General features: G+C 38.6%; 1 protein-coding gene across 5 annotated transcripts in view; it reads left to right on the forward strand.

The window, feature by feature from the left end:
• The first annotated feature begins 17077 nt into the window (after positions 1-17077).
• The window catches only part of slc39a10 (solute carrier family 39 member 10), a 35765-nt gene continuing 25004 nt past the window's right edge, over positions 17078-27838 (forward strand). For 2 of the 5 annotated variants that reach the window (XM_085248867.1, XM_085248870.1), the window contains exon 1: positions 17510-22701. Coding sequence is in view for 1 of the 5 variants with exons in the window: in XM_085248866.1 (XP_085104992.1) it covers positions 17385-17485 (101 nt within the window). In the remaining 4 variants the exon portion in view is untranslated. Of the gene's footprint in view, positions 17486-17509; positions 22702-23493; positions 23510-27838 lie in introns of those variants that run through there. The other 3 variants (XM_085248866.1, XM_085248873.1, XM_085248868.1) reach the window with 3 other exon arrangements.

Consider the following 27838-nt stretch of genomic DNA (forward strand, 5'->3'; position numbering starts at 1 on the left):
ACCGTTATCCATCTTCATCTCTCCTCCTTCTAATATGCACGGCCCATCACTCAGTTCATTATAATTAAGAGGTGTTAATTAGCATGAGACAGATTTGACCTTTGCATTCCTGTGACAGCACTTAAAAGAAATCACACATTAACACCCAACCAAGTCCCTGCTCTGTTGAACCAGCAGTGGCAATGTGTGCAGTGCATCACCTCCTTCCTACCTTGCTTTGCTCACATGGGTCAAGAGTTTCTCAAGTAAATTACAGGCTGTGACTTGTTTGTATCTCCCAGCTCATTCCTTCAGTTCTCCAAGGTTCCCAACTCAGTTTAATGCATCATTCATTAAATTATGGAAAGCCATTAGTGTCAAGATTGGAAACTTGCAAATTCTTTGTGGCGTCTTGCTTAGCATATAAAGCAGAGTGTGCCGGCTTTTATGCCCAACTAAATATCGATGACGGTTCTTGTTACAGTTGATGGATGAGCTTCATAATTAGATGGTGCCACTGCTTGCGACTATTAATGAGGGTTGTGAATCAAGCCCTCCCCCTCTGCACTGCCCTTATTCCAGGCATCTCGTATTTGCCCGTCAGAGCCGACCTGCACACAACAGTCCCTCTGGAGGAGGCATGAATAACCATCAATGTGGTCGACGTAGCTGAAAAGAAAAGCTCCAAAGTCACTGTTGCACATTATTTCTGTTGTTTTTCCTGGCAATCAAAGTAATAAAGACCATTTAACAAACTGACTTGTATAAATAACCTTTTCCACTTAAGACTGAGGAGTTAATGATAAAATTATCCATAATTGTAAAAACACATTAGGTAACTGTACATTGACAGAGGCAGGTGATGAATGATGTTAAATCCAAAATTAAACTTTCAAACTCAAACCCAAAGTAAACAAATGGCACTAAAAATCAATACAAAAATCTCAACCTTAATGTTCGCTCAGAGCTGAAACAGTTCTGTAGTTAACAATAATAAATTAAATAATGCAAAGTACAAATAAGAGCAAACATAAGGCTAACTATAGAAAAAATCTAATAAAAACAACAGAAAGCATGCTTTAACTTTGCATTGCACTACAGCTTAAACAGGGCCAGTTTGTACTTGTTTAGCAGGCAGGTCATTGTAATGCTAGAACCCTGTGTAACAGATTCAATCAACAAGAGTACTCAGAGAGCACATCCAGTGCCCTGCTTTGCATATTTAAAGAAAGTGATACATATTCCACATATCTAGCTTGTCGCATAATCTTGCTGATTGTCCTTGTGGACAGAAATAAGGGCATTTGTTGAGAGCGGTCCACTGCCACTGTCAATGAGCTGGCTTTTTTTTTTTTCCTTTAAATGAATGGCCCTGACAGGTCAAACACACTTGCAACTTAAGAAAAAAACAGCAAATAGAAAAAGCTGCAAAAGCACACAAAACACAACAGAAGTGTTTTTTGGCGAGTGGTTCAGGATGTGCTCCACCTCTTGCCCTGTAACAGTTGAGAGAATCCGGCATTTGATGAAGTCAAAGCACAGATGTCTCAGTCTTTGCTTTGGAGCTTGTTGTGTTCAGTTTAGGCTCATCATCATCATCTTTAGGTTAAACTAAAAGCCCTTTTTTTTTATAGATTTTCCTATTCGTTGCTAGAGTTCAGAACACTGTGTACAATTTATTTAGAGCCCCACATTCTAACTCGAGGTTCCCACTTTGGAAACCACTTTGGTTAGCGACCAAAATCAGTTTCTTTAAACATACAGTTGCTCCTGCACTCCTACAAAGCTTGTACACTGATCAAACGTGAAACCCCTCAATCTCTTCCTACAGCTTGGTTTGGCTTCCCGGCTCTGGATCCAGAGAAAGGACACCAGAATAAAATAGGTTTATGTTTATGTGACTTCAGTGCATCTTTGTCTCCTCTTCCTCTCTGTCTCTCTCATCCTGCTTCCTCTATTTTATATGCGGTGGTTGTGGTCTTATTGTTACATTATAAAAGCTAAGAACATTTCTTTCTCGTTTTCACTCTCATTCAGTGGGCTTAGAGTGCTATCTTTTTCTCCTGTTTATATTTAGAAAAAGCAAAGGACAGATCCAACAGTCAATGCCTGCTAATAGTCTGCCCCATGCTTCAATAATAACAAGACTTCACCCACTTACTTAAACTGATTCAAAATATTCAAAGCTGCTCTCCTTTCATCATTTTCTGATTTGAAGAAGCTGTTTGTGTGTCGTGGGACATGTTTTGTCCTCTGCCCTGCACATGAAACATGTCTCAGTCCCCGCACAGAGATGTGACAACTGGCGCTCGTCCTCTTTCGTTTTTAATCATATTTGAAGCCAGCATTGTCTTTTTGACAGATGAGTGGTAGTTGCATAGCAACATAATTTATTATTCCTACAGCACAGACTCGGCTTGAGTCTGCTCAGCAGTCTCTCTCATATTTGTTGTTATTTCTCGTCATTCATTTCCTCATCATAATTGCCCTTCAGAATCTCAATAATGCAGCTTTAAATCTATCAATCAGTGGCAGTACTTGCAAAGTATATCAATCAGTTCATATTAAACTTCATCATACTGGCATATTTTACAAACATAATGATTTTCTGTCCCTTAACAAGAAAAATTCCCAAACTCTATTACTTTCTATCACAGGCTCTGACAGACAGATGTTACAGTGAACAGGTGCCATGCCTGTCAGAAAACTCTGACTCATGTTGGTTTTACAACCATCAAAGAGGACACGAAGGCACACTGGAACTACAAGAAACTGTGTGGGGGAGCAAAATGCAAATCCTCAGAGTAAAATGTCTAAAGGGAATTTGTTAAAAAATCAACAAAGCTACAATCTAAACAGATTTATCCAACAGGGCTAATTGTTGACCCTCAATTTAACTATGTTCCCCTTTTTTTGAAAGCTCAGTAGATCCAAGCAGTGAAATATACACATTGGAACTGTTTTGTTTTTTTTCTGAATTTAAGTTTCAGTATCAGGAGAAACAAATAAAGAGAAATTAGTCAAATATACCTCTCAGAGGTGGCTCAGCTGCTTCTCCTGCCTGTCAAAAGGAGCCAGTAGACGTAGTTTGGGCATCTGGTTAGGATGCTTCCTGGGCATGCCAAACTGGAAGGAGACCCAGGAGTAGACCTAGAACCCTTCGTATCTCGTCTGGCCTGGGAACATTTTGGGATTCTCAGGGAGGAACTGGAAAGAGTCCCTAGGGGAAAGGACATCGGGAATATCCCGCTTACCCTGCTTTTACTTTTTACTTAAAGTAAAAAAAACAAACATTGAACTTTAATGGGTGGCTGTAGCCTTTATGTGTGGATTTTGTAGATACTTGCTTCATGTGTCTGTGTGAGGTCTCTCAGGGTACTCCAGCTTTCTCCCACAGTCCAAAAACATGCTTGTTAGGTTAATTAATGATGCCACAACTGCCTTAGTTATGAATGGGATTCTAAATATTTGATTGTAATGTTTGATTCTAAACTGCTCATAGTCACAGTTGTGATATAAATAAGGTCTGAGTGGGCAGTAAGAGTAGAAAAGCACTAACCGCCTATTTCCAAGTCTATCAACGATTAAAAATGGTCCTGGATTCTTTACATTTTTACATTAAAGTACAAAATTCTTGCTAAAAGTTTAAGACTGGCTGCTATAAAACTGAAAGTACAATAAGGTACTTTATTTTCTTGACAAATCTGATGTTAACACTGGGGAAATAAGAAAGGAATCGGTGTGGCTATAAAAGTCCAAAAGACTCAAGCAGATCAAAATTCATTGCATCCACTGAAAATTTCTGTATTGTTCAGAAACCATCCCCCTTTTATGGAAACCTCAACACCTGCTGCCAAGTTCAATGAAGCAATTACAAATCACTCTCCTTTTGAGCCTTTATAACTCATATTAAAGAGTCAGACCTATTAATGTCTGCTGCAGTCAAAATCTTCCTCTAACCCTCAAACTATTAAAGTTGGAACCATTTTCAATCTAGTGGGAACAATTTCATTTATTTGCATGATATTTTTGAATTGCCACTAGTCTATTGTAGGAGTCCAAATTTTAGGTCACAGCATAGGACTGGAGGGATGAAATATTCAACCTACTTGTTCTTGCTTTACTCTGTGTCCCATTACTTATTCATGACTTACAATATAATATGCACAGAGGAAAGTTACCTCCCAATGGGCCAAAACATATTGTGGGTTAGAGAAGGCTTCTCTTTCTGCCTTGCTCTATTCACCAGAGACCCACTGGAGCTATTCTTTGCCAAACTACATTTATACATAATAAATAGAGAATATCTCTGTGAGAAATTTGCATTTATCAAGCTGGAGCCACTTGTTTCATGTTCTGCCACATAAATGAGGGAAGTGGGATGATTATGGAACCTACAGTATATGCACTGGATAACGTAGTTAAAAACTTAATCAATTAGTCATAAGTCACTGAAAAAGTGGTGCAGAACTTCAAGTATCAATTGGCAGAAGAAGTCAGAAGAAGAAGACTTTTCAGAACTTCTCTACCCACAATCCTATTTTATTTTTAGCCATGCTAGGTCCTGGGGTTGAGTCCACTGGCTGGCTGAGGCCTTTCTGTGTGGAGCTAGCATGTTGGCTATATGGGTACTCTCTGAGCACTCATAGTTCAAAGACACATGTTAGGTTATTCTAAATTAACTGTAGATGTAAATGTGAGCATTTTTCCTCTTTCTCTCAGTTAACCCTGTGATAAATTGGGACCCTGTCCAGGATACCCCACCTCTTCCCACATGTCAGCTGGGACAGGTTCCAGCCCAACTGTAATCCTGGATGGATTGATGGATGGAAGGATGGATGGATTAAAACCCCAAAACAAATGAAACTCCCATCGGTCTCAGTTGTATTTTGCTCCATGCACCGTTAACAAATGTCAGTCAATTAAATGATAAACATTATAGCTATTCTAAAGGGGGTTATATATAGTTTTTACATTTTGAGCTAATCCCAAACGAGAGTTAAAAAAGGAAAACACAGCAACATAAAACAAAAAGATTAAGACATTTATACCTGTTGACCCCTCTGTAGTTCCCAGATATAAGGAATGAATAAAAACCTCAGATGTGTCGATAAATATTTGGCAGATATTATTGCTACAAGTATTTTGCAGCAACACAGGCTTTAACATTAAGGATTCTTTGTATTCTTGATACGCATCCCCCACACATTTTGTCCAAAAATATATTTGTAAATGCAAATTACTTGCATATGACTGTTATTTTTTATCCACAGCATTCAATGCCAAAATTCTCTTGGCAGATGAAAATGAAAAAAATAAAAAAACAAAAAGCAATGCAGCTGTTGCACTCTCAGTAAGCAGATTGCCACACTAATTATCTAACGTTAGGTTGGATGGCTTTATAGCTTTTTTTTTTTGTTCTTAACTGCGGTCTGGCTTTATTTCCAACATTACCTTCCTGCTAACAGAAAGTATACACAGTGATAGGTGCTTGTTTGCATCCATCACTTTTTACACAGTCAAGAGTTGCTTTTGATCAAATGTTCACAGGAACAGGTGTGTGTTTCATGCATAGAAGAAGAAATCCAAGACAGACAGACAGCAAGAGCGCTAAAAAAAAAATTGTAAATTCAGGCATGCATGAGCTCAGTTTTATTGCTTGAATAAATGCCTTGTGCTGTATGAGCTCTATTCTTTTCTTAATCATTCAGAACTACTTCCAAGAAGGTCACAGAGAACTGTTTCCCATTAAACAATAGCACAATAATTCTGTAACAGTTGTTCTTTTATGGTAGGACCATTGACATGCTTATGGCTGTCACATCTGCACTGGAGGTGTCAAAATTTCACTTTCTAGCTAGAAAAAGTTCTCTGCATTCTCCTGCCAGAGTGTTCAGATAGTAATAAGAGAGATACAGACAGCCGTACAGAGACCCAGACGATCTTAAATATGAGATCCAGACATTTATTGTACTCTCCAAGATAAAAGTAACAAATTACAAAACACATTCCTCATAAATAGACATCTGACCCAGGGACACCTTCATAATAAAATCCTTCACATCATCATCTCCTCCCTTTTCTTGCAAAGCAGCTCTACAGAACGATCAAACAGGTTGCATAACACACTTGGCCATGTCTGCAGAAGATAAAGCAGAGAGATCACGAAGAAATCAGTGGGCACACCAAGCACAAATAAAACGTGTCAGCTACTTTCCTTTATATTGAATGTTTAAATGGCAAGTTGTATTGATGAAGTATAATTGGCCAAGAAATAGCAAGTGTGTGTGTGTGTGTGTGTGTGTGTGTGTGTGTGTGTGTGTGTGTGTGTGTGTGTGTGTGTGTGTGTGTGTGTGTGTGTGTCTGGCAGCTTGACTGCATGCTCGTCTGTACAATATCAGGCGACTGCAGATACTGTACAGCTTAAGCTTAATAGCAAAGCTGCCTGAATTATATAAGAGGTGTACAATAACTGGTAATAATGTTAGAAATTGACTACTTTTATGTGGCATTTTAATCCAAATTTTTGTTTTTCTTCTCCTTTTTATATCAGTAATAGAAAACAGATCTTTAACAATTTAAAGCTATGCTGAATACACATTATAAAATCCTCATTAAGTCCTTTACAACATTAAACTTGTCTTCTAGTAGCAGTAAGAGTCGAAGCATTGTAGGGACACCTTTGATATGTTTTTCTTTTCCAGACTTTAATCCTCCTTTTATGCAGAACTGCCAAACACAGAGATACCTTTTCCAGTAATGCACTGCCAGTACACAGTTTAGAATCATTTTCACACATACCAGCCAAAAAAAGGCTGGTGCTGTTTCAAAAATCAGGCATCAGAGTGGCACAATAATATTGAAACCACTGATATTATCACCAAAATTACAACAACCTCTGACAGCAACACTATGAAGTAATCATTAGTCTATTCCACATGCATTTTTCCATCCTGCTACTTTAATTTATTTTAGAAGAGGGCCATCCAGACACATTTACTAACAAAGATGTACAGCACTTTATTCTATGCAAATTAAGCACCTGATTTACCTTGCATCCCCACCTACAGACATTTTAGAATCACCTACTGACTTAACGAGCTTAAGGATCCAGAGTAAATTCTGGGTGTGTCTCAGTAAATATGCAAACAAAAGGCCTCCTGTCTAATAGACCTGTTACTTTGCTGAGTTTTGCTGTTGCTGCATTGATGGACCTGCTGCAGTAGGGTACTATGGCTCTGTTTTATAAACCTACAGTGTGGTATTTGATGTCTCTGGATGAGAATGTGTTGACTGTGTGTTTGCAACATTCTGTTATTACTTGGCTCTGTATAGCTTAGTGTTATATGACGCAAGACGCTCCAGGAAAAGTCACTTTATACTGTACAAGTAACTCATGTATAAGTACTTCTTTTCTTCACTCCCTTTTTCAATTATTTCTGGCACAATCTAGAGTTGGCCGGTCACTCAGTAATTGCATGAGATTCACTTGACCTTTAGAGGAAATAACTCCAAGTTATCTGCCTTCACTTTGTGTTTTAAACTTTTATTAATGAACTCAAACAGAGAGCCCTTTGCCTCCTATCTAAATGTCATCGGACATCATGAAACACTAGGGAAACTATTCCACGCTTGATGACTTTTAAAACAAGTTTTTGTTTTCTTTTTCCTTTTTTTTGGTCTTCCCTAGTAGTGATGAGGCAGACTTTTCTTTGGAGGATACAGTGGCACAGTCTGCCTCAGGCATACGCCAACTAAGCTCCTGCTAAGGGCTAGCATGCAAATTACAATGTGAACCCTCTTTGGCTTGTTCTGCTCATTTTGGATCGAGTTTCTGAAGCAGGGATTAGGCCTTGTGGTAAAAAAAAAAAAAAAAAAAAAAGTGCCCTTGAAAGCCAGATTATTAAAAATTTGAATCATTTTAAATTAGTACAGAGTTTAGTGAAATATTGCATAAACTTTACTGGTTTCTTGAATGAGATTAGAACACCAATCAGGACAAAAATGAAGATTTAATCAAAGGGAAATTTGGTGAAAAGATTGAAATGAATGCCATCAAGGTTTAGATGAATACTGTCTGTAGATGTAAATAAACGGTTTATTTGCTCCACAAAGACCAGTGAGTTTCTGTGCCGAGACAAGTGCTCACTAACAAAATCAGGCAGCTCAGCCGTTTTAATTGAAACAGTTTTTAAAAGGAAAATTCAGCCAAGGTCTTTTTTTCTCTGCTGCTGTCTAGACTCTGGGAAAAAAAGTTTGGATTTGCTACTGGCAAATGTTTTTTTCAGAATTAAGTCATTATCATAGATAGACTAATTTACTGGCTGACAACACGATGTCACTTGTCTTAGTTTGGAATCTGATTCAATCTGTGTTTTTTCTCTTTTTTTTATATTTCCTGACGTTTCCATGCAGTTACTGTAAGTCCCTTTTCATCCCATATTCCATTCTTTACCCTATTCTTTTACGTGTTAGAATAGAATGTTGTGTCTCATGAAGTGACCTGTGACACTGAGAAAAGTATTGCCATTTACTTGATCACATTGCTCCAGATAAAAGAGAAAGACACATTCCTCTTGCACTTTTCTTGCGGTTTCCTTAAGACGTGAAGAATTAAGCATGGTCGTCTTATTGAATAACAGCATTGACGCTCGTGGCTAAGCACGCTTGTGATCTTTCAAATTAAACTGATGGATTGTGACAGCACATTGGAAAACGGATTTGGGATGTCAGGGTAGAGGCACGGCACAGCCATCAGAAGAACAGTTTCCATAACAAATGTGACGGAAAACTCGTAAAATTATGGTAATGATTGGGTAGTGTAATAAAATCTGTATATATCAAATCACCTTTTGAATTGCTTTGCAGTGCTTTGGGCTATCTGTAACTATAAAACACTGCAAAAATTGGGCATTAGTAGCAAACTTCTTTTTTTTTTTAAGAACAAAAGATAAAAAATTCCCATGCAAATGAAATCTAAATGTCAGCCATTTTTTTTATTATGGTATATAAGCTGTGATTAATCCTCCTTGAGATGCCTGGCATACCTGGTAAATATGAAAAGCTGTCTTACTTAAAGCAAACATTTTTACTGAGTTATTTGTGTGTTACTGGTGGCAACATTATTATTATTAAAGTGTTATTTGCGGTGATTATAAGTGGATTTTTGTCTTCTTTTTTGGTCTGTAGACAAGTTGCCGAAGACAGAAAAGGAAAATGACGCAATCAAAGAAGAAGGAATAAAAGACAGATGTGTGGGAATTACACCCAGAATAAATGTTTCATGGGAGTGACAGGTCTCATAAGTTTGTTTTTGTGTTCTCCTAAGAATCCGGGTTTTCACAGGTGTCAAAATGTAGGAGCTGGAGATGAAAAGGGTGAAGTGATTGTGCTGGACTTTAAATAAAAATGTGCCAGGGGTTTAACTAATTAAAACTGAAGACGTGTACAAGCACAATGTAGTAATATTACATGTTTCACTGTAGTTGCATGGATTGCAGTGTATCACACCCGTGCCCTTATTAAAATGATTTCCCTTGAAGCTGTAAATATCATGCAAGCAATAAATGTCAAAGAAGATATATTAATTGAATCAAGCAAAGAAATCCTCAGAATGCCTCATGTTGCTGCTCATGCAAAGACCAGGTAATTGCAGTTACTGGTCTGTTTCTTTTATTACATACAATAATTTTCTTGATGTCACATTGGTGCAGTGGTTACCGTTGTTGCCTCCCAGCAAGGCTGCCTCCCATAGACTGACAAGCTGTCCACAGTGTACCCAAACTCCTTCCTTCTGACACCACACAACCGCAGTCTGCAAATTATTGGAATACGTTTTGCCTCTCCAAAGTTCCAGTAAGCTGCAGTAACAGCAGAGGAAGATATTTTATTTCCAATCAACATGAAAATAATCACATGAAAGCGTTTAAATAGACATTATTAACACATTTACACGTATATACATATTAGCCGCCTAATTGTTTCTGGCAATTAAGGACCGTAAATTGTACTTCATAGGTTTTTTGCTTGCTCCTGACTTTGTGGCTTTAATAATATAACGCGCCCCCCGGTAATGCAGGGGGAGAGAACATTTTGGAGAGGCAAAGCATGAGGCAAAGTGTGAAATGGACACGTGGACATTTTGCCGTGATACTGGGTTGGTGGGTGGTACGTGTTAGAGTAGCATCCCAAATGTCAGGATAAATGATCACCAGTACATAATTCACCTTTTAAAGGTTTTAGTGTTTCGGCTGGTCGGCGTGTTTGAGATTTGGAGCCACCTGGCATCTGGCTGACTCATTTAATTCTAGTACGTAAACGGATTATCTGAGCAGTTCCCTGTCATTTACCACTGCTTGTCAAAACCTCATAAGGTTGGCAATTTCATCAGCTCTAATTTAGATTTACCTCTTGGCTAATAAATGATGCTAGAATGGAGTGAGAAGATGAGTGTGGGGTAAAAATAAAAACATTAGGAGCACTGCAATTAATGACTACACTGCAGCAGACCATCAGAACGTTCCACTTACTTATTACATCATTTTAACAACCATGTAATGTGTGCATTCTACAGAAGTACAAGTACGAATGGCATAAGCAGAGCTCTCTCTTTGCAGATGGCACCGTGTTGTCAGATACTTCCCTTTATCTTTGTCGTGTCATTAAGAGAATTTTTTTTAAAATGAAAAATAAAAATGTTCTTGGATTGGTTCTGGTATGTAGACATGAGATTTTAAATGCCTGTAAAATGATGTTTCTCTGCAGGGAGCCTTTGAACATGCCCAATCCTTTCCTTTAAGATCTCAAGAAGATGAAATATCACAACAGCTGTTATTGACAGGAGGTGCTGCGGCTGAATTTGAGAAAATGTCAGGGCTGTCAGGAATCAAACGCAAGCCTCTGTGCAGGGGAAAAGATGAAACTGACTTGAAAGAATTGTGTTGTGTCACTGTGAACACTTGATCTTGCACAGAAATCAGCTCTTGCAAAGGAGCCTAGAATAACACTTCACGTACAGTATTTTACCCCTGTGGGAACTTGAACACCTGTGTCTCCCGTGTTGTCTTTGCCATAAAAGAAACAGATCTATGTACGTAGAAGTTTCCCTTATTGGAAATGAATGTTAAAGCAGGCACCACTTTAATTCTTAACCAACAAAAGCAACAATTTTTCTCACAAATGAAACCTGCAAGTCATGGCGAACACAAAGACAACAAAATGTAACTTTACAAAGCCTTCATACCACGATCAACAATGAACTACTGTCTCATACTAAGCAAAAAAAGAAACTATGTTGACTATGTTGACCCAGTTTTATACTTTTGTAGCTTAAATCACTACCATTGTTTTTTATGTTCTCATCAGCTCTAATCAAGCTAATAACTCATAACTAATTTCTAACAACTACACATCCCTCAGGAGCTGACACAGACAAAATCAAAGGTATAAACAGTTACAGATTTTTGTTACATGAGTGTTAATGTGATTATAATGTGAACCGCAGAAATATAAAAACAAACAAAAAAAAGGATCCATGTTAAACTTTGTGGAGAATATGGAGAAAAAAATTACAAAATTAAAAACTTACACTAGAAAATCCAAACACATGGGTACCTTTTTCATGAGCCCCTACCTCCACTGAGTACCTGTGTGACTTCTATGTCAGAATTTCTATTGTGACCTGTTAAGATGATGACCAAATCAAGATGTCCGCACCCTTGAAGAGATTCTGAAGCCTTCACCTGCAGCTGTTACTTGCAGAAAAGATGCAATGTTAGGAATCTTGCATTATTCATTAGACAGTATTCTCATTGGCTGAAGGTGTGGCCCCAGGGTCCTCTCAAGCCCACAGGAAGAGTAGGTGGTCATGAATCATGGAAATTTTATGTAAATAGTTCTGAAACAACCTGCTGGAGGACAGTGGGAAAACATGCTTGCAAGGAATGATGGATGTAACACATACAGTATGCTTTAAAATAGATACTCATTTATAAAAATGAGCAAAAACTGGCTGTGGCACCACATCTTTATGAAAACAACATGCATTTTGAGCCATTTCACCTAAAGCAAAAGGTCTCCATCCACCAATTTAGTTGGATCAGAAAACTGTACGCAGCAAATAGACCATGACAAGCAAGCAGACTGATTCCAAGAAGAGATTAAGATGTAAAGCTGAACAAAAAGAAAAGAAACCTGCTGAAAACAATGGCCTCGAGTCTTATTTGAAACTCTCTGCACCTGAAAAAGATTATTTAAAAAATAGGCTGGGCTGTTCTGACCCATTTAAAAATGACTTCAAAGGATCTCCTAAAGTGATGTATAAGTCATTCGCAGTGTGAGACATACAGTATGCTGTATGTCTCATTTTTAACTTGTTTCTTTAAAGAGTCTGACTGTGGTTCTTTTAACAATTTTACTGCATCAGATAACAAGAAGAACTGTTCAGCTTGAAGTCACTGGATTGAATGTAACCAAGAATGTCATTCACTTGCTCAAATACCCACGCAAGTCAATATGTCGATAAAAGGAGGTGTGTGTGGGGACTGTGTGTAGTTGTGGGATTCATTTGTCTTCTTACCTGACAAAGAAAGAAGTTTGATCAAAAGATTAAATGAGTAGTCGCCATGATCTTAGAAATAAATAAGTCATTTACAATTGCAATTTACCTTGTTACTGGGCATGTGAACACCTTTGGACCTTTAAGATCAGCTGGTTTAAAAAAAAAATGCTAAAATTGTATTTTCCAAAGAACACACTGGGTGTCTTTGATGGATCCCAATCATGAGACAGGTCTCTGAAGACTAGTACGGTCAAGAAGTCAATCTGCTTCATCAGTGGATATTCATATGGACCAAATGCAGCCTAATGGAGCTTGTTGGACGCTCTTCCCCTGCTCGCATCGATCGACAGCGTGTGAGCTTGTTGGGTGGGGAGCTGTTCGTTGGCTATTGCAGTGGTATGTGTGTGCATTATAGCTTTGGCAAGTACAACAAACCCGAGGGGAAAACAAGCAAGCGCTCTCACCTTTCTTCAACCTCCACCCGATTAAAGGGAATGAAAAATCCAAGAGTGCTCATTAGATAGGTTTACAGGTTGCTAATGAACTGATATTTAAAACTTGTCACTTGTCGTGTCTCTCCCTTTCGCTCCAGTTTTCTCTCTTTTTTTTCCTGTCTTTGGCTGCCCTCCAGGACAGAGCTCCAGCAGGTCTGCAGGGGTGCCAGTATTGCTCTGTATCAGCAAAATGTCAGCCAGGAACATGCACACACACACTGGATCCAGGCTACATATCCCCAGTGCCTATTTCCATCAAATGGAAGGACACATTCAAGATGTACGACCTTAATTTGACTCTGGTAATATAGGTTTATAATAGGGTATGCTGTATAACTGGAATGAACTATTTCACTTGTGTCTGTAACTGTGCATAGTAGCTGTTCAACCTCTTATGGCCTCAGTTTGGTGTGAAACGTTATAATAGTTGTCCTCATTAAAAATCACCTCACCTTTTTAACCACTGTGTGATAAAAAGGGCAATTTCACCACAAGTCAATGCCTCGTCTTTCATACCGGTCGCACCTCTGTGGGCAAAAGCTGCGTCAGGTAGATTGCCTGCAGACCATAACCGCTCTAGTTGCAGTCCAGGAAATATTACCTCAGTAATCTGCAGCAGGAGGCATTTCAGCAGGAAATGGCTCCCTGTGCTGGGTTGTATATATGTTCGGGGCTGAGTTGAGCTCATAATTCAATGCAGTCATTGGCACTTTTCATCCTCTGTCTGCTGGGGCAGGGTACTGGCTAAATGACAGTGAAAGCCACAGTGGCACTTCTGCCATTGCTTTACGACTGGCAGAGACCCCGGGGCACCATGACTGGAGTGCTAAGCGAGAACATGGCTGCCAATCACTTGATATTAATCTCCCTATGATCACGAGAGACAGCCGACATGCGGTGGGAGGGGAGGAGGCAAACCTGGGGTGGGGAGGAGCGGGACGTGGACCCAGCTGGTGCGTGGCCAACAGAAATTAGCTGTGTGCTCCCATCAGAGCGTTCAAATGCCTCACGCTCACCTGCACATGCACACAAACTCAGAGCCACCTACACAAAGGCAGTGAAGGTCAGCTGTGCTCAGCCTCTTCTGTACCGTACCACATAATACGACCAGACAGGAAAGCTCAGTGCATTTCACCTTGATGGATTCCTTGGAGTGCTATGTTTTAAATCTCATTGCCTCAATATACTGTATAAAAAGTCCAGAGTAAATACATCAGCGACCAAACTGAGAGGTCAGAGGTGAAACTAGCACAAAGCCTCTAAGGTAGTTAGTGTTCATGCCATAAATATACTATTTTTACCCCTAATTTTGTCATACAGTTGTTTTAATAAGACAAATTTAAGATTACATGACAAAAAATAACGATTATTCTAATAACTCACTTTAATGGGCTTTTTCAACAACTTAGTATGTTATAACTGGATCACGCTCAAGGGAGCGTTTACAGACAATTACACTATATTTCCAAAAGGATTCACTCAAGCATCCAAATCATTCAGTTCAGGTGTTCCAATCTGTGCAGTCTTACTGAACAAAATCATAAAATCAAGCACCTAGGCATGCAGGCTGCTCAATCAATTCCAGTGTGCTGCCTTGATAGGATGCCACCTCTGCGCATAAAATCCAGCTGTAAAAATACCTCATAGTCAATGTTAGTGGTCTTATAACAAAGTAGAATCGACTGGAAATGACAGGAAGTCACTTACAAAGTGGTAGACCATGTAAAATCGCAGAGCAGGCTGTGGTTACCGACTTTCTGCATTGTCAGTCGTTACAGACCTCCAAACTTCCTCAAACTTTGTCTTCCGAGAAGAGCTAAAGCTTTTACAACTGCAAAGAGTGAACCAACATTAAGCCGTATGGATTAAGAATGGGATGTCACTCAAGTACATATATATTTGAGTAGGCAGACGAGCAAATACCTTTGGCTTTATAGTTTAACTCCAATGGTTTGAGTAACTTTATTTTTGGGATCATTTTTTACTGCATCACTAAGCTTTCTGCTGAGCTACAGCTGGCAGGCAGCCACACTGAAAGTATTCTGCAAGATATCTTGGTGAAGATGGAAATTAACGACTCCCTCAGTGATTGCTGTTTGTCCAGACCCAGAAGTAGTTCTGTTTTTTTAGATAAATGCTGCTGCGTGATATCCAAGGTCAAGATCCTCTTTTGGCTAAATCAGCTGAGCTTAGTCTTGAAGGTAAGTCTTCAAAGATCTCTTTCTCCTTTTTTGAGGCGCACATCAGGAGACACATTTTCTAATGTAATATAAATATAAACCCTTGTCTAGGTGATTAAAATCCCTGATTCCCAGAGACAGTGCTGAGGACATGACCTCTGTGCCTTCAGCGGTAGCTATGATCCTCTGATGGTCATGTGGCTTCATGTCCCAGTGGTAATCCACACACAGACTTTTGATTAAAAAAAAAAACCCTGCTCAAGTTGTTTATTGTAAGACAAAAATTGTTTAGTTATGTTCTTAGCAAGCTTCACTCTCGTTTTTGTGTTGTTATTGTTATTATTATTGTATGCTTCCTGTACTTTTATAATACTCTGTTGCTGGAGTACAAGCTGTGTCTTTGTTTAAAGTGAATAAAGAACCTGCACATTAAAAAAAGGAAGATTCAGCTTATTTAAGCTGCTTATTCAGCCTCTGTACATTCCCTGTCTGATGGAGTGCAGAGCTGCTCCCACTTTGTCACGTTTAGTTCAGACTGATGGTTATTTTGTGTGATATATAAAATGAGATTTCTAATAGACCCCCTTGTTTGTGCTTCTGTGTGACTGCTTTGAATGTTTGGTGTGGGCCACTGAGATGTTTGTGTAGCAAGTGAAGACTAAAGTAAAATGGACAGAATGTTAAGACGTAGTTTTCACTTCATAGAAAAGGATGACTGACACAAAACTAGAAACTCCAGTTGAACACTTTGTCATACACTGTTAACGCCCTGTAATCATGGCATGTTTGTTGTCAGAGCAAAGGTGTTGACCTTAATGTGACACAGCCAGTGATCGCGAGTAATGAGGATGTGAGTTAAAATTAGAGGGTGTATTCATCTGATGAAGGCTTTGTTCACTTTCTCAGGTTGTTGCTGGCTGTACAGTTCTCTCAGTTCCCATCTCTTCTTCTGAAACCTCTTATAAAAGGAATTAACTTTTTCGGTTATAGATCTATTAAAAACAATATACATACTGCTCAATTATGGGTTTTTTTTTTTAAATTATATTCACCAAGACACTTTCACTTTGCTAATTATCTGTTGTAGCCTATATAAGTATATATAAGTTATTAAGGAATGTAAAGTATTCTTTTTCAAAATGAGTAAAAAATAATCAAGAAGATTATTCTAGAGTCATGTGGCAGCCCAGACACAGTTTGGCAGAAAGAAACAGCCAATGCAAAGTTCATCTAAATGTCAGAGAAGAAGATGAACTGCCAGACACACATATTTCATGACTTTCAAACAAAGGCCAAACTGTTTCATTATATTCTTACACAAATAAGTAACAGAAACATTGCGATATGCAGTTTATTTAAGACTTGTATTTGTAAATTTAAGTCGTATTGTTGCTTATTGTAACTTATAAACAAATAAATTATTAAGTATGAAATTGCCATTGGTTTCTCCTAATTGCGAATTATAATTCCTTTATGGTTTTCTTGTTTAAAAACAGCCTGGAAAAGAAGAAGAAGAAGAAGAAGAAGAAGAAGAAGAAGAAGAAGAAGAAGAAGAAGAAGAAGGAGCATGATCTCTCTCAGACAGTCATATGACAGTCCAGTCACCCAGTCACAATTTGGTGGTTCCTTTAATGGTCACTTTGGCTCTATTGGTGATTGAAAGTCATTTGACTAGACCAAGAAAATATAACAAAGAGGGTGAAATGCTCCACAAACTTGTTTTATAAAGTTAGAGCAGAGGTAAAATCAATGAACTGATTATAACCATATAATTTTGACTTGACTTTATTTAAGATACAGTGGTTTAATTTAACTTGATTGCTTTTAAACTCTTTTTGCTATTTAATATTTATTATTATTATTGAAATTGTGCTGTTACTTACTGCGCATATATTTCTTATGAAGTAAGATAATGATAACTATTTATAATTTGCGCCTCGTCTCCCTTAAGTGTAACGTTAATAATTGTAATATTTAATTATTTGCCGTGTTCTTGTTTACAAACAGCTTGAGGGAAAAAAGAACGTGAACTCCTCAGACAGTCATATGACAGACCAGACACCATTTGGCGGAAAGAAACGTCAGCGCTTTCATTGGTGTACTGCGCACTTTACGTAGACTTAAGGACCACCCCCACGAACTCCACGTAAAGTTCTCAGCAGGCGTTGGTGAATGAGCTGGTCTCTCGTGCGTTCACGTAAAGCTGGACGACTTTTTTTTTTTTTTTTTTTTGGTAACGAGCGGAGAGGAGATGCACACGGCACTCGAGTGAGGTAACTATATAAAAAAACCCATTTGTTATCATTCACTCCCACAACATGGACCCGGGCAGCGTTATCCACGGCTCGTGGATTTTGTTCGCCGCTGTTGCGAACATTTGTAACGAAACATAACACCGTTCTTTATATCGTTGGTCTTTCTAGACTGTGAGCTAATTTCCTGTGGGTCGTCTGCTAGCTTATGTTAGCTGGTTGGATTGTTGTCTTCCTTTCCAGGCTAGCGTTAGCCTTCCGAGAACGGGCTGACTGTGAAGTGAGGGGCTTTGAAATAGTACCTCTGTGAGGTATTCCGGTGTTTTGAACATAAGCGACTACTTCAAGTGTTCATTTTTGTGCCTTTTAACGCTGTCGTGTTGAAATCACGTCTCAAGGACGCGGAAGTGTAGCACGCTTAGTCTGATATTCGAACCACGTGCGGATTTCAGCCCTCCCTCTGATCAGTTTATTGATGAGTGATTGGCGATTTTACTGCGATTCCTCAACAGCAGACGGTTCTCCCTAGTCTAACTTGTGTGACTGGTCTGTTTCTGATTTTTATTGAACTTGTAGACATTACACGGCTTTCACCCACCTTGCTGAACACTGCATGCGTGGGGAGCTGCCATTGTGGAGCGACTGCATTTGGTGATATGCAAATATGGCATTCAAACAGTACCCTCCCTCTCTATAAATATTCACTCTATTGTACTAAATTTCTGAGCATCACCACAAAGTCTTTTTATAAGCTCTTAATTGAAATCAGCATCGTCAAAGTGATCCGGGTGAAATGTCCGCGCATTTGTTCATTTTCTCATCGTCTGTCTCGTTGAATCAGTGATCCCCTTTTCAGCGTCCAACATTTATTTTCTTCCTGTTGCCAGCAGAGTTTACTGACCCGCGTAAAACTAATTTAAGTTAATCTGTACTACTATAACGATTGGATATTTGTTTTAAAAAACTAAATGTTCAAAGTAACTAATAGCTAAAGCTTAAAATGGATGCAGTGGAGTAAACGCCCCCCCCCCCCCCCCCTTTACTTTTCTTGCAGTGCTGATTTTATTGCAATTGCAACTGCCATGTTTGACCGTCTTGATTAACAGCCAGCTTGAGTAAAATATTGCGTGCGTGTGTTTCCTCTACATTCGGTCCAGCGGCAGTGCTGTAACCTAGTTCATTCAATATTAAGTTGCAGTTTTAAAGTGTACTAAGTTGGTAAAATAATACTTTGGCATTTCATTTCTGCCTATAAGGAATCCTGAAAGGGGAAAAATGTTCATTACTGGGAATCAATTAATTATTTAATTAATTAATTCATTTATTTATTTATTTTTAACACAGCGAGTTCTACCTGGCAAGGATCCGAGTGTGTGGCTGGTGGTGTTTGGAAGGTTGTAATACCTAATCTGAAATCCCTAAATCTTGCACTTGACAAATGCCATCTATGATATAGTAATTAAATAAAATAATTGAAACTAACCTTTATAGAAAATTAAAAAAATTAAGGGGGAAGAAAAACGAATAAACGTAATAAGTTTGAGGCAGACAAATTCAACAAATTTATTAGATTTTCACCTTGGTCATGGTCCTTGTGGCAAAATAGCTTCTAGTCTAACACTTCTAAAAATATTATGTAATGTTGTAATGTGGGCACTATGAAAGTGATGTCATGAAGTTTAATGCAACTCTGAGTTTCACATCTCTATGTAACCAGAAAGGCTAAAAATACTTCCTAGCACAGTGCCTTATTTGGTGTATGTAACACAATGAGTCACATTGAAGTATGTAGTTATGTACTGAATCATATTTACTCTCTGCTTAAAATATATGTGTAACATTTGGGTGGAAAATTGATGAAACAGCTACTGCAGGATACACACTCATTTATTTAGGTGTGCTTTGGTCTGACTTAAGGCCGTTGGCTGAATTGCTAAAGCTGGAAAGGTTGGCTTATTACATCCCCACCCCAATGTGGTTCCACTGCATTACATGCCATATCCAAACCAACCACAATTAAGGGAGTAGGTTAAAGATCTCACAAGTGCAGCACCTGTTAGCATCTAGATGTCCACACTTCTGTACATATGCGTTCTGCTTCGTTAGGTAATTAAATTAAATAACTCTTTTTAGTGTGGTTCCTTGTTCAGATATACTCTTTGAGTGAGGAGAACTAGAAGGATCAGAATAAAGAAAGGCTCCTGGGATATACTGACTTTTAATCCCTAAAGTCAGGTAAATACTAGATGAGTCTTGGGCAGTCCCAAATGTTGTGGCACCACATTGGTGGCCCTTTATAATCCCAGAAATTATATACGTAGTTATTTTAGCCAATACTGATCATTATTCATAGACTAAATAGTGGAATCATGTCTGTTTATCTACATTTCATTGGACTCTTGATTATGCTCCATTGCCTACAAAGACATCCAGGAAATTTGGATAATGCGTGACCGGTCTGCTAGTAACCAACAGGAAACTGTATGAAATGAAATAAAAAATGTGAAAAAGGAAAACTGATTCTGACGAAGAAGAAACGTGTGTATAATTTGTTCTCCAACTAAAGAGGATGTAGAAAATAGAAAAGAAATAACAGCCGTGGTTCTTGGCCCTGATTCAATAACGGGCGCTATCATCATACAGTGTACTTGCATCAAAGTTGATGTCCATGTTTATTAGATTCGTGTTGCTCAGTGTAACTTGTGATGAACTTATAAGATTGCTGAAATCAGAGTGTGTAGACACCTTAATAAGAGTAGCTTATGTTGGATCCTGTAATTCCCATAATGCAATTGTTTCTTATGTTAGACTTTCTCTAGTTTGCAAATACCACTGATTTTCAAACTTAAGGGCTTGAGTTTATAATACAAGGGTTGTTGTAAACCAGCAGTCTTAAACCAAGGCTGAGATTACTCTACAATACAGGTCTGTTTATCCTGTAATTGTTAAGCTTAGGTACTAAACCTTTTTTTGCCATATGCAGTCATGTGAATACAGTGTGGCCTTTGATTTTAAGGTTTTTACAGCAAAACAAAAAGTCTCGTTAGATAAGAAACCTCATGTGAATAAAACAACATTTTATACTATGCCATTATTTATTTAACAAAATAAGCCGAGGTTTAGAAGCTGTATGTGGGAAAACTAAGTAGAAATTCTTTTGTGGGGGTTAAGAGGGTAAGTAGCAGGCAGGTGCCACCAAGCAAATACAAATGTGATTCTTTGTTAAAAGAAGTTTTGGCAGTTTTGTGGTCTGGATCGTTCAGGTGTGTTAACACGCTGCTGAGGAGGAAAGACATCAGTTTTGAGCTTAGAGAAGCAGTTGATGCTGCCCTTCAATGCGAAAAGGGTTTTAAGGTCATTTCCAAACAATTTGAAGTCTACCATTCCACATGGAAAAAAGTTATTCACAACTGGAAAACATTCAAGTTGTCCATCTTCCCAGAAGTCAACATACCAGCCAATTTACCCCAAGGTCAGTGGTCAGAAAAACTAGGGGAAAAAACAAGCAAGCAACATGCATTTTAGCTTCTATAAGCCCCACTTAGCATGTTGAACATTAAAGTTCATGACATTACAATGAGAAAAAACAAGTATGACTTGTTGGAAAGAGGCTCTCAGGAGAAGGCCTCTTCTTTTTGAATAAGCAGACAGCAATGCAAAGGTTTGGAAAATTGCATCTGAACAAGCCACAAAACGTCTTTTGGTCATATGACAAAGTCAAAGACCCTGGGCTGTTCACTTGCGTGCTCTAGAGTCAAATGTCAGACGATCAGCTGACAATCAAAGTTTGTCTGATACTGAGATAAGAAACAGAAGAATCATTGTACATTTTAAATGCTCAATGGGCTGAATGAAAAAGTGCTGCTTTGTAATGCATTAAAGAACCACTAAAAGTTCTGAAGAATTTTAAGAGGCAGATGTATGATTGAAACAGTGCTGGAACCCCCCCCCCCCCCCCCCCCCAAAAAAAAAAAAAATCCAAAAAACAAAACAAAAAAACCAAAAACCATCTGGCTCCAGCAAGTACAGATGGGAACCCTCTTAGTTCATCCATTATGAGTGTGGGACCAAATTTATCTCTCACATCAAATGCACACTAGCTTGAATGCTGTAGCTTAAATTGTGTTTTGGTGTCAGTTTTGCTTGCTAAACTTCTAAAGTTTGCTTACTGTGTGGAGAAAAAACAGGTATGTATGTGAAAGTGTTTGAAGATGGTTTTGTTGCTTATTTATGGATTACACTGGGATACAGAGATGGCAAGCGCCAAAAAAAAAAAAAAAAAAAAGAACTGGTCACATCACAAAGTAAATTTTCTGTCCTGAGTGTGTATTATATGAACTAGGACATTTGGGCCACATCTGACCTGCTCACCACTTACCAAAAACCAAGGCTGGATCAAGTCTGGCTGACACAATTGGAGTGCCAGAGCTGGGCAATAATTGCCAAAGGGAGGCCAACACTGTCTAACTGGGGAAACACTAATGTGATTAACAAGCCCGGGACTAACCCTACAATTCCTTTTAGTGATTTTTCTCTAATAAATGCTTGTACATTATTTGTAGCCTGTGTGTTTTTTTTTTTTTTTTTGTTTGTTTTTGTTGTTTATAACTATTTTTTTTCTGTAAGGCTTGTCCTGCAGTGTAATTACTAAAATGGCATTTGGCCATAATGTTCTCTTGTTTCACCATAAGCCACTGATTTAAATCTAACGTTGTCACTTGATTTTTTTTTTCTACTTTGACCACAAAATTAGTCTTACTAATTACTTACATTACTTCCCTGTTAACTGTAATTAAATCAGGAAATTATGCAGAACATGGTGCGGTGCAATAGAGTGGCTAAGTGTATGTTTCAGTGCAGTTGGTTTGTAAGTGCAAAATTCTGCTTTAGTTTTTTTCTTCCTTATCCATTTACGTTTTTTTTTTTAAACACCTGATTTCAGTTTCTAGTTTAGCTTCAGGTAACAATACCCTTGGAATCTGATTTGGGTGATAAAGTCTTTCCAGTGGCTTTAACTTTCACTGTCTGGAGTTGAACTACCTTTAGTTAAACAACACCTGTGCTGAGGGCAAAGTTTAGATACTTTATTGTGGTAAAGTCAGTACTGCAAAGGCTTCCGCACAGAGTATCACTGCTGCCATGTTGTAACTGAAGAGCGTCCACACAGAGGTCCTGGTATTTGTTCGTTTCACCATCAGCCCAGTGACGAGGATTAGTGTGTTCTTGAGTATCACAAGGTAGTATGTTCAAAAAATTAAGCTAAGTGTCTTTTGTGGTTAGCTGACTAGGTGACTTAAAACTAGCAGTTGTTAAGAAAGTATTTGAACCTTCTGCTTTATTGCAGACTCAGTAAGATTTTAAGTGTCCAAGAAAATTGTGCTGAGAAAAACACAGTGCTGTGGGTCCTGTGTGCTTTGGAAGGTGATAGGTGTGTTACATGTGCGTTGTTGTGCTAAAGTAAAGTTACTGTTTTGGAGCCTGTTGTTGTTGAATGTTTCTAATGTCTTCCAGTTGCCCCAGATACAAAGATGTGTGAAATGATAATAAATATAACTAATCTAATCTCAGTCTTGTGTAAGAAAAACTTGAGTAGACATGACTTGGGTCAGTGGTGCAGACATCAGGAGGTACAGGAGTTTAAATTCTTTTATGTTTTTTTTTTTTAATTTTTCATGAACAGATATGAGACAACACTGTTAGGGGGCATTTGGTTCATTTCAGGTTTGCAAGTAACTAATTTACATCAAAAGTCAAATAATAAAATGGGCAGAATGTCCTGGTATTACACATCTATGCACACATTCACACATCTATGACCAAGTAGTTGGTCAGGTGGTCGATCCCTGACTGCTCAGACACGCAGACACGCACATTCCCCCTCTGTGCCTCCCCGCCTCTCTGCACAAATTAGTTAAATCACTGGACTCAAAAGCCTCAAAACAGTCAACCTGTTACTTATGTTAGTGCTGCGGTCCACATTCTGCATTTGTCCGGCGTGAATTTGTGCCTTTGTTCAAATGTTTTGGGCATACTTTTAAATCAGAGGTAAGGATCACTCTATATTTCTTTTATTTTGTTGTCTTTTTTGCATTGTGTATTCCTTTGCTGATAGTTGAGTTCACTTGTATGTACACTATCCAGCACTGCAGTCTGAATCTGTTTTTGCACTGTGATGAGCACGCTTCCAGGCCACAGAGCATCAGCCATGCACCTGCGTCTCACCACAGCAACCTCGTGTCATTTAGCTGCTTCTTGAATTTTCCTGCAGAATCCATGGCTGTAAACAGCAAATTCAGCATCAGTGTACGCGTGAGTCAGTGGCATCGTGCAGAAAAGATGTTTATGCTTGTACAGCATTGTCACGCTCTCTGACTGCAAGAAGTTTAAGGGGAGTTGCGGTCTGTTTACATGTGAACCTGAAGGTGTCACAGAAGCCGACAACCTATTTTCAAATCCCAGTGGGATACTGGGGTTTAACCATATGGCATGTGCCAACCTTGTTTTCTCAGATTTGTTTTACATGGACATTTAAGGGCTTTTGGAAGGATTTCTTGGTCATTCATTTACCATGTTTTTCAGTTGCTGACAAAGTACCTTGGGATCAGTTTGTAGTAGTCTTCACCTACCACCTGTGCTGAGTCTGCTGCAATGAAACCTGCACTGCAGCTCATGGTGAGATGGTTCTTATGATGCATATACAGAATAGCTACTTCTGATAAGAGGATTGCTGGTTTCACCTGTTGAGATGACTACCTTTATCATTGTTGTTACCAATAACATTGGTAAATGCTTGTCCACGGTTTGACGAAAGTAGTCCCTCTGTAACCGCAAAGTGTAGGCTTGCTTGTGCTTTATGAGGCAGTTAAGCTAGGCTGTAACAGTTTGCTGTTGTGTGTCAGTGCTGTAATGTCTCACCACTGTTGAATGACTGCTTAGGACAGCAGTTATGTGTGAGATAAAAAAACAATTCACAACCTATTATGTTCCCTGCTGTTTTTGGTGATTGTCTGCAGAGATGCATGACCTAAACTCAGGTGTGTCATATGTTTCCTCTCCTGCCACGCCAGACTGTGACTGTGGTCCTTCCTTTTTTCCTCAGACCATCTGCTGGCAGTTTTGTCCATGTGGCAGCTGACATCTGCCCTCTTATGTGGGCCTGAGGCCTTACTAAGAAAACCCTCTTCTCTGACATGTTGTTTTTTTCCTGTCTCAAGAAAAAAGTTGTTCCCATTCCCCACTTGGCTCAAGGTTTTAGTTATGTAGCTTCCCGGCTTATTGGTGTGGATCAAAAAGTGGAGGCTTAATCCGCTCTGATGTAACCATCACAGGTCTGTAAAACTGCCTGACTTTTGGGGGGATTTATCACATTTCAAGGGCTCAAAATATTGCAATACTTGAGAAACCATGTGTACATTTATTGCTTTTTAAGTAGAATTACATTTCTAAGGAGTTGTAGTCAAATACGCAGTGTGACAAAGTACCCATGTGCATATATCTCCCAGCCTCACAAATCTCTTATTAAATTTTTTCTTTTATTGGTCTTGTTGGCACAAACCAATATACTTGTTTTGTAACAGTGAGCACAAGAGGTTTCACTTACATGTCTTTGGTACCAGAATTTATGTTTTGCTTCATTCCTGTTTCCCTGCAGACACCGACCTCATGCCGAGATGAGAGGTATGTGTATGGTCGTGTGAGAATCATATGAACCAGCTTACGGGTCAAAGTTGGTTTTTCTTTTTTTTTTCCTGCAGAGAAATAACAGCATTCCTTTAGTTATCAGCAACTTTGAGGAGAAATGAGGACATGTTTTTAAAGATTAATTTATAAGTATTATAATGCTAGCTTTTTCAGCTGTACGGCTTAGTCATTTGGCAATGAGATAACACATTCCTACTCATATGGTAGCTCCAGTTTGCAGAATGAATCAGGAGTCAGTCAGATAAACTATTATTAGACCTTATAGATGTTCTCTAATTTTGTGTGTTGTAGAACAATAGTAGTTATGCTCAGAGTGTCTCTTTTTTAATATAATATAGCACCATTGTCGTTTGGAGTCTCACCTAAACTAATATTACACACAGCTGACTTCTGAACCGAAGTGTGCTTAAGTAAAACCCTTCAGGGTTTGAGTGCTGTTGGTGGACCAGAATAAGAGGTTTGCTCCTCTTATGAAACAAACATGCGTAAGAACCTAACAGTGAATTCAGCTGTGGTGTTTTGTTTTTTTTTTTTTAGTTTTCTTCATCTGTTCATCTCTTTGAGAGATTTCTAGATACACTTTAAAGTCAGGGTGAGACTTTAAAGCTGCCAGTGGTCAAAAGCTTTTAAAATGGGGATGGGAGCAACTGGTTTATGTTGCAGATGCACAGTTGGGTTGTAGCTTTCCCCTCCTTGGGGGCGCATAAATGGCACAATTCAGTGTTCCTGAAGTCCTCAGGGAAGGAAGAACAGCCTTAATATTCAACAGTTTTCATTTGGTGTATTGCCTTATACTGGTCATGTAAGCACATTGGGCATTTACCACTTTTATCTCAGAAGGTGATAAAGAAAAGCCACCCAGCCTGGTGATTAAGCTACAAATATCCAGATGCAGCTAGGGCTGTTCGATATAACGATATGTATCGGATAACGATATAAAAACGTCTATAGTTTCATTTTACGCTATCGTTTGTTTCGTGGTGTTGTAAAATAAACTGTTTAGGGCAATATTTTTTTCATGGTTTTGATGGTCACTGTAGTGGCTATATTAATTTCCTAAAGTTCTCTCTTTGTCTTATTTTTAATATAACCACACTACAGATGGACAAGCGCCTGTTTTTATGCATTGTCGTTAGCAACAACGACGGCAAAACCATCGCGTGTCCGCTGGTTTAGTTTCCACATTAACCTTTCACAATAAAGTTCAAGATCCTGTTGAGACTTTTCAAAATAAACTGAATCACATGAAAGGGTATGCAGAGCGTTTACGGATGAGAAGCAAAAAAGAGCCGTCAGGTGCTAAAAAATAAACCTTAGATTCAAACGTTAGAACAGGCTTTTCCCCGCAGCACATTGTGTAATAAATACTCACAAAGAAAACGGCGGGCGTTACAACTTACGTCTAAAAATGTATCGTTTCATGCATCGGTTAAAACACTCGACTCCAGGTACGCCGCCCAGCTGGAAACACTTCACTAAGTCGAGCTGCCCGAGAGTCACAGAATTTACAGAAAATATTACATTCTTGTGATTTATATCGTTATCGGGACGATAGATGTCTTAATATCGGGATATGAGATTTTTTTTTCATATCGCACAGCCCTAGATGCAGCCATGTTTTTTTTTTTTTGTTTTGTTTTTTTTTCTAAAGGTCAGGGCACATGGTGGTGTTCTTGGCATGTTCTGATGTCAGATTTATTAACATTTATAGAAAAACAAAAATACATTTCCACCATATAAACGGAGTCAGATTTCAGACCATTTTCTTGGTCAGGTCAAGCCTAATATTGTACAGTGTAGTCAAAACGGGTAATTAATACAGGTGGTGCTAATATGTGCAGTTAGTAAACACTAAATGGCTTTCAGTGGCTAAGTTTTAATTGGTGATTATGGGTACTATAAATTACTGCGCTGATGCGTAATGATTTAATTTTCTTCCCTTGGCTAAGCTAAATTTCTGTCACCTTAGAGTTGATAGCCTTTCCCTTTCGGTCGTTTTGCTTCTGTTTGTGATCCCAGAGCTGAGAACATAAAAAACCCATTTCCTTTTCGCCGCTTCTCTGGTAAATGTCTCAGATTCACATTCGGTGAAACTACACTTCTTTCTTATTCTTTTTATTGCTGTGTCTGGCAATCACAAGAAGGTGCAAACAGCAATGTTAACTAAAAACTATTAAATAAAAGAAGTTAACAGTGCATCCACTCTTTCTTGCACCATGCACGCACACACCATCTGAGAACAAGAATGCAAATGCACATTTCTGTCTTTGTGTGTGCTGTTTTAGTTGTGAGATTTATCCATTTGTCCTCAGGTGTAAAGATTAAATTTGGTCACCATCGTCCTCGGGGAATATGTATCACTCAAGATCTAATTCTGTTGCCTCGATGTGGCCTTGCTCTATTTTTGGACTTATTGTCTCACTATAATGGTTGTAGTTCCTTGGGCAAATTGGCCAGAGGTTGTGCTGGTTATCCACTAGAGGTTTACATTGACAAGGTAATTTCTTTCCCAAATTCTTAATATCTAAAGTATAAATATCTAAAGAAACAAGATCAAGTACAGATTATGCAGTAGTACAACGGTCTGGGTCACCTGCAGAAGGTACTGAGATGTTGCAGGTTACATTAGACTGTATATAAAAGATGGCCATCACTGTGATGTTATCCATTGGT

The sequence above is a fragment of the Mchenga conophoros genome, linkage group LG16 (genome assembly GCF_057382185.1).
Source record: "Mchenga conophoros isolate Kocher_MC1m ecotype Shallow Benthic linkage group LG16, M_conophoros_male_GT1.1, whole genome shotgun sequence".
In the NCBI taxonomy this organism is placed as follows: domain Eukaryota; kingdom Metazoa; phylum Chordata; class Actinopteri; order Cichliformes; family Cichlidae; genus Mchenga; species Mchenga conophoros.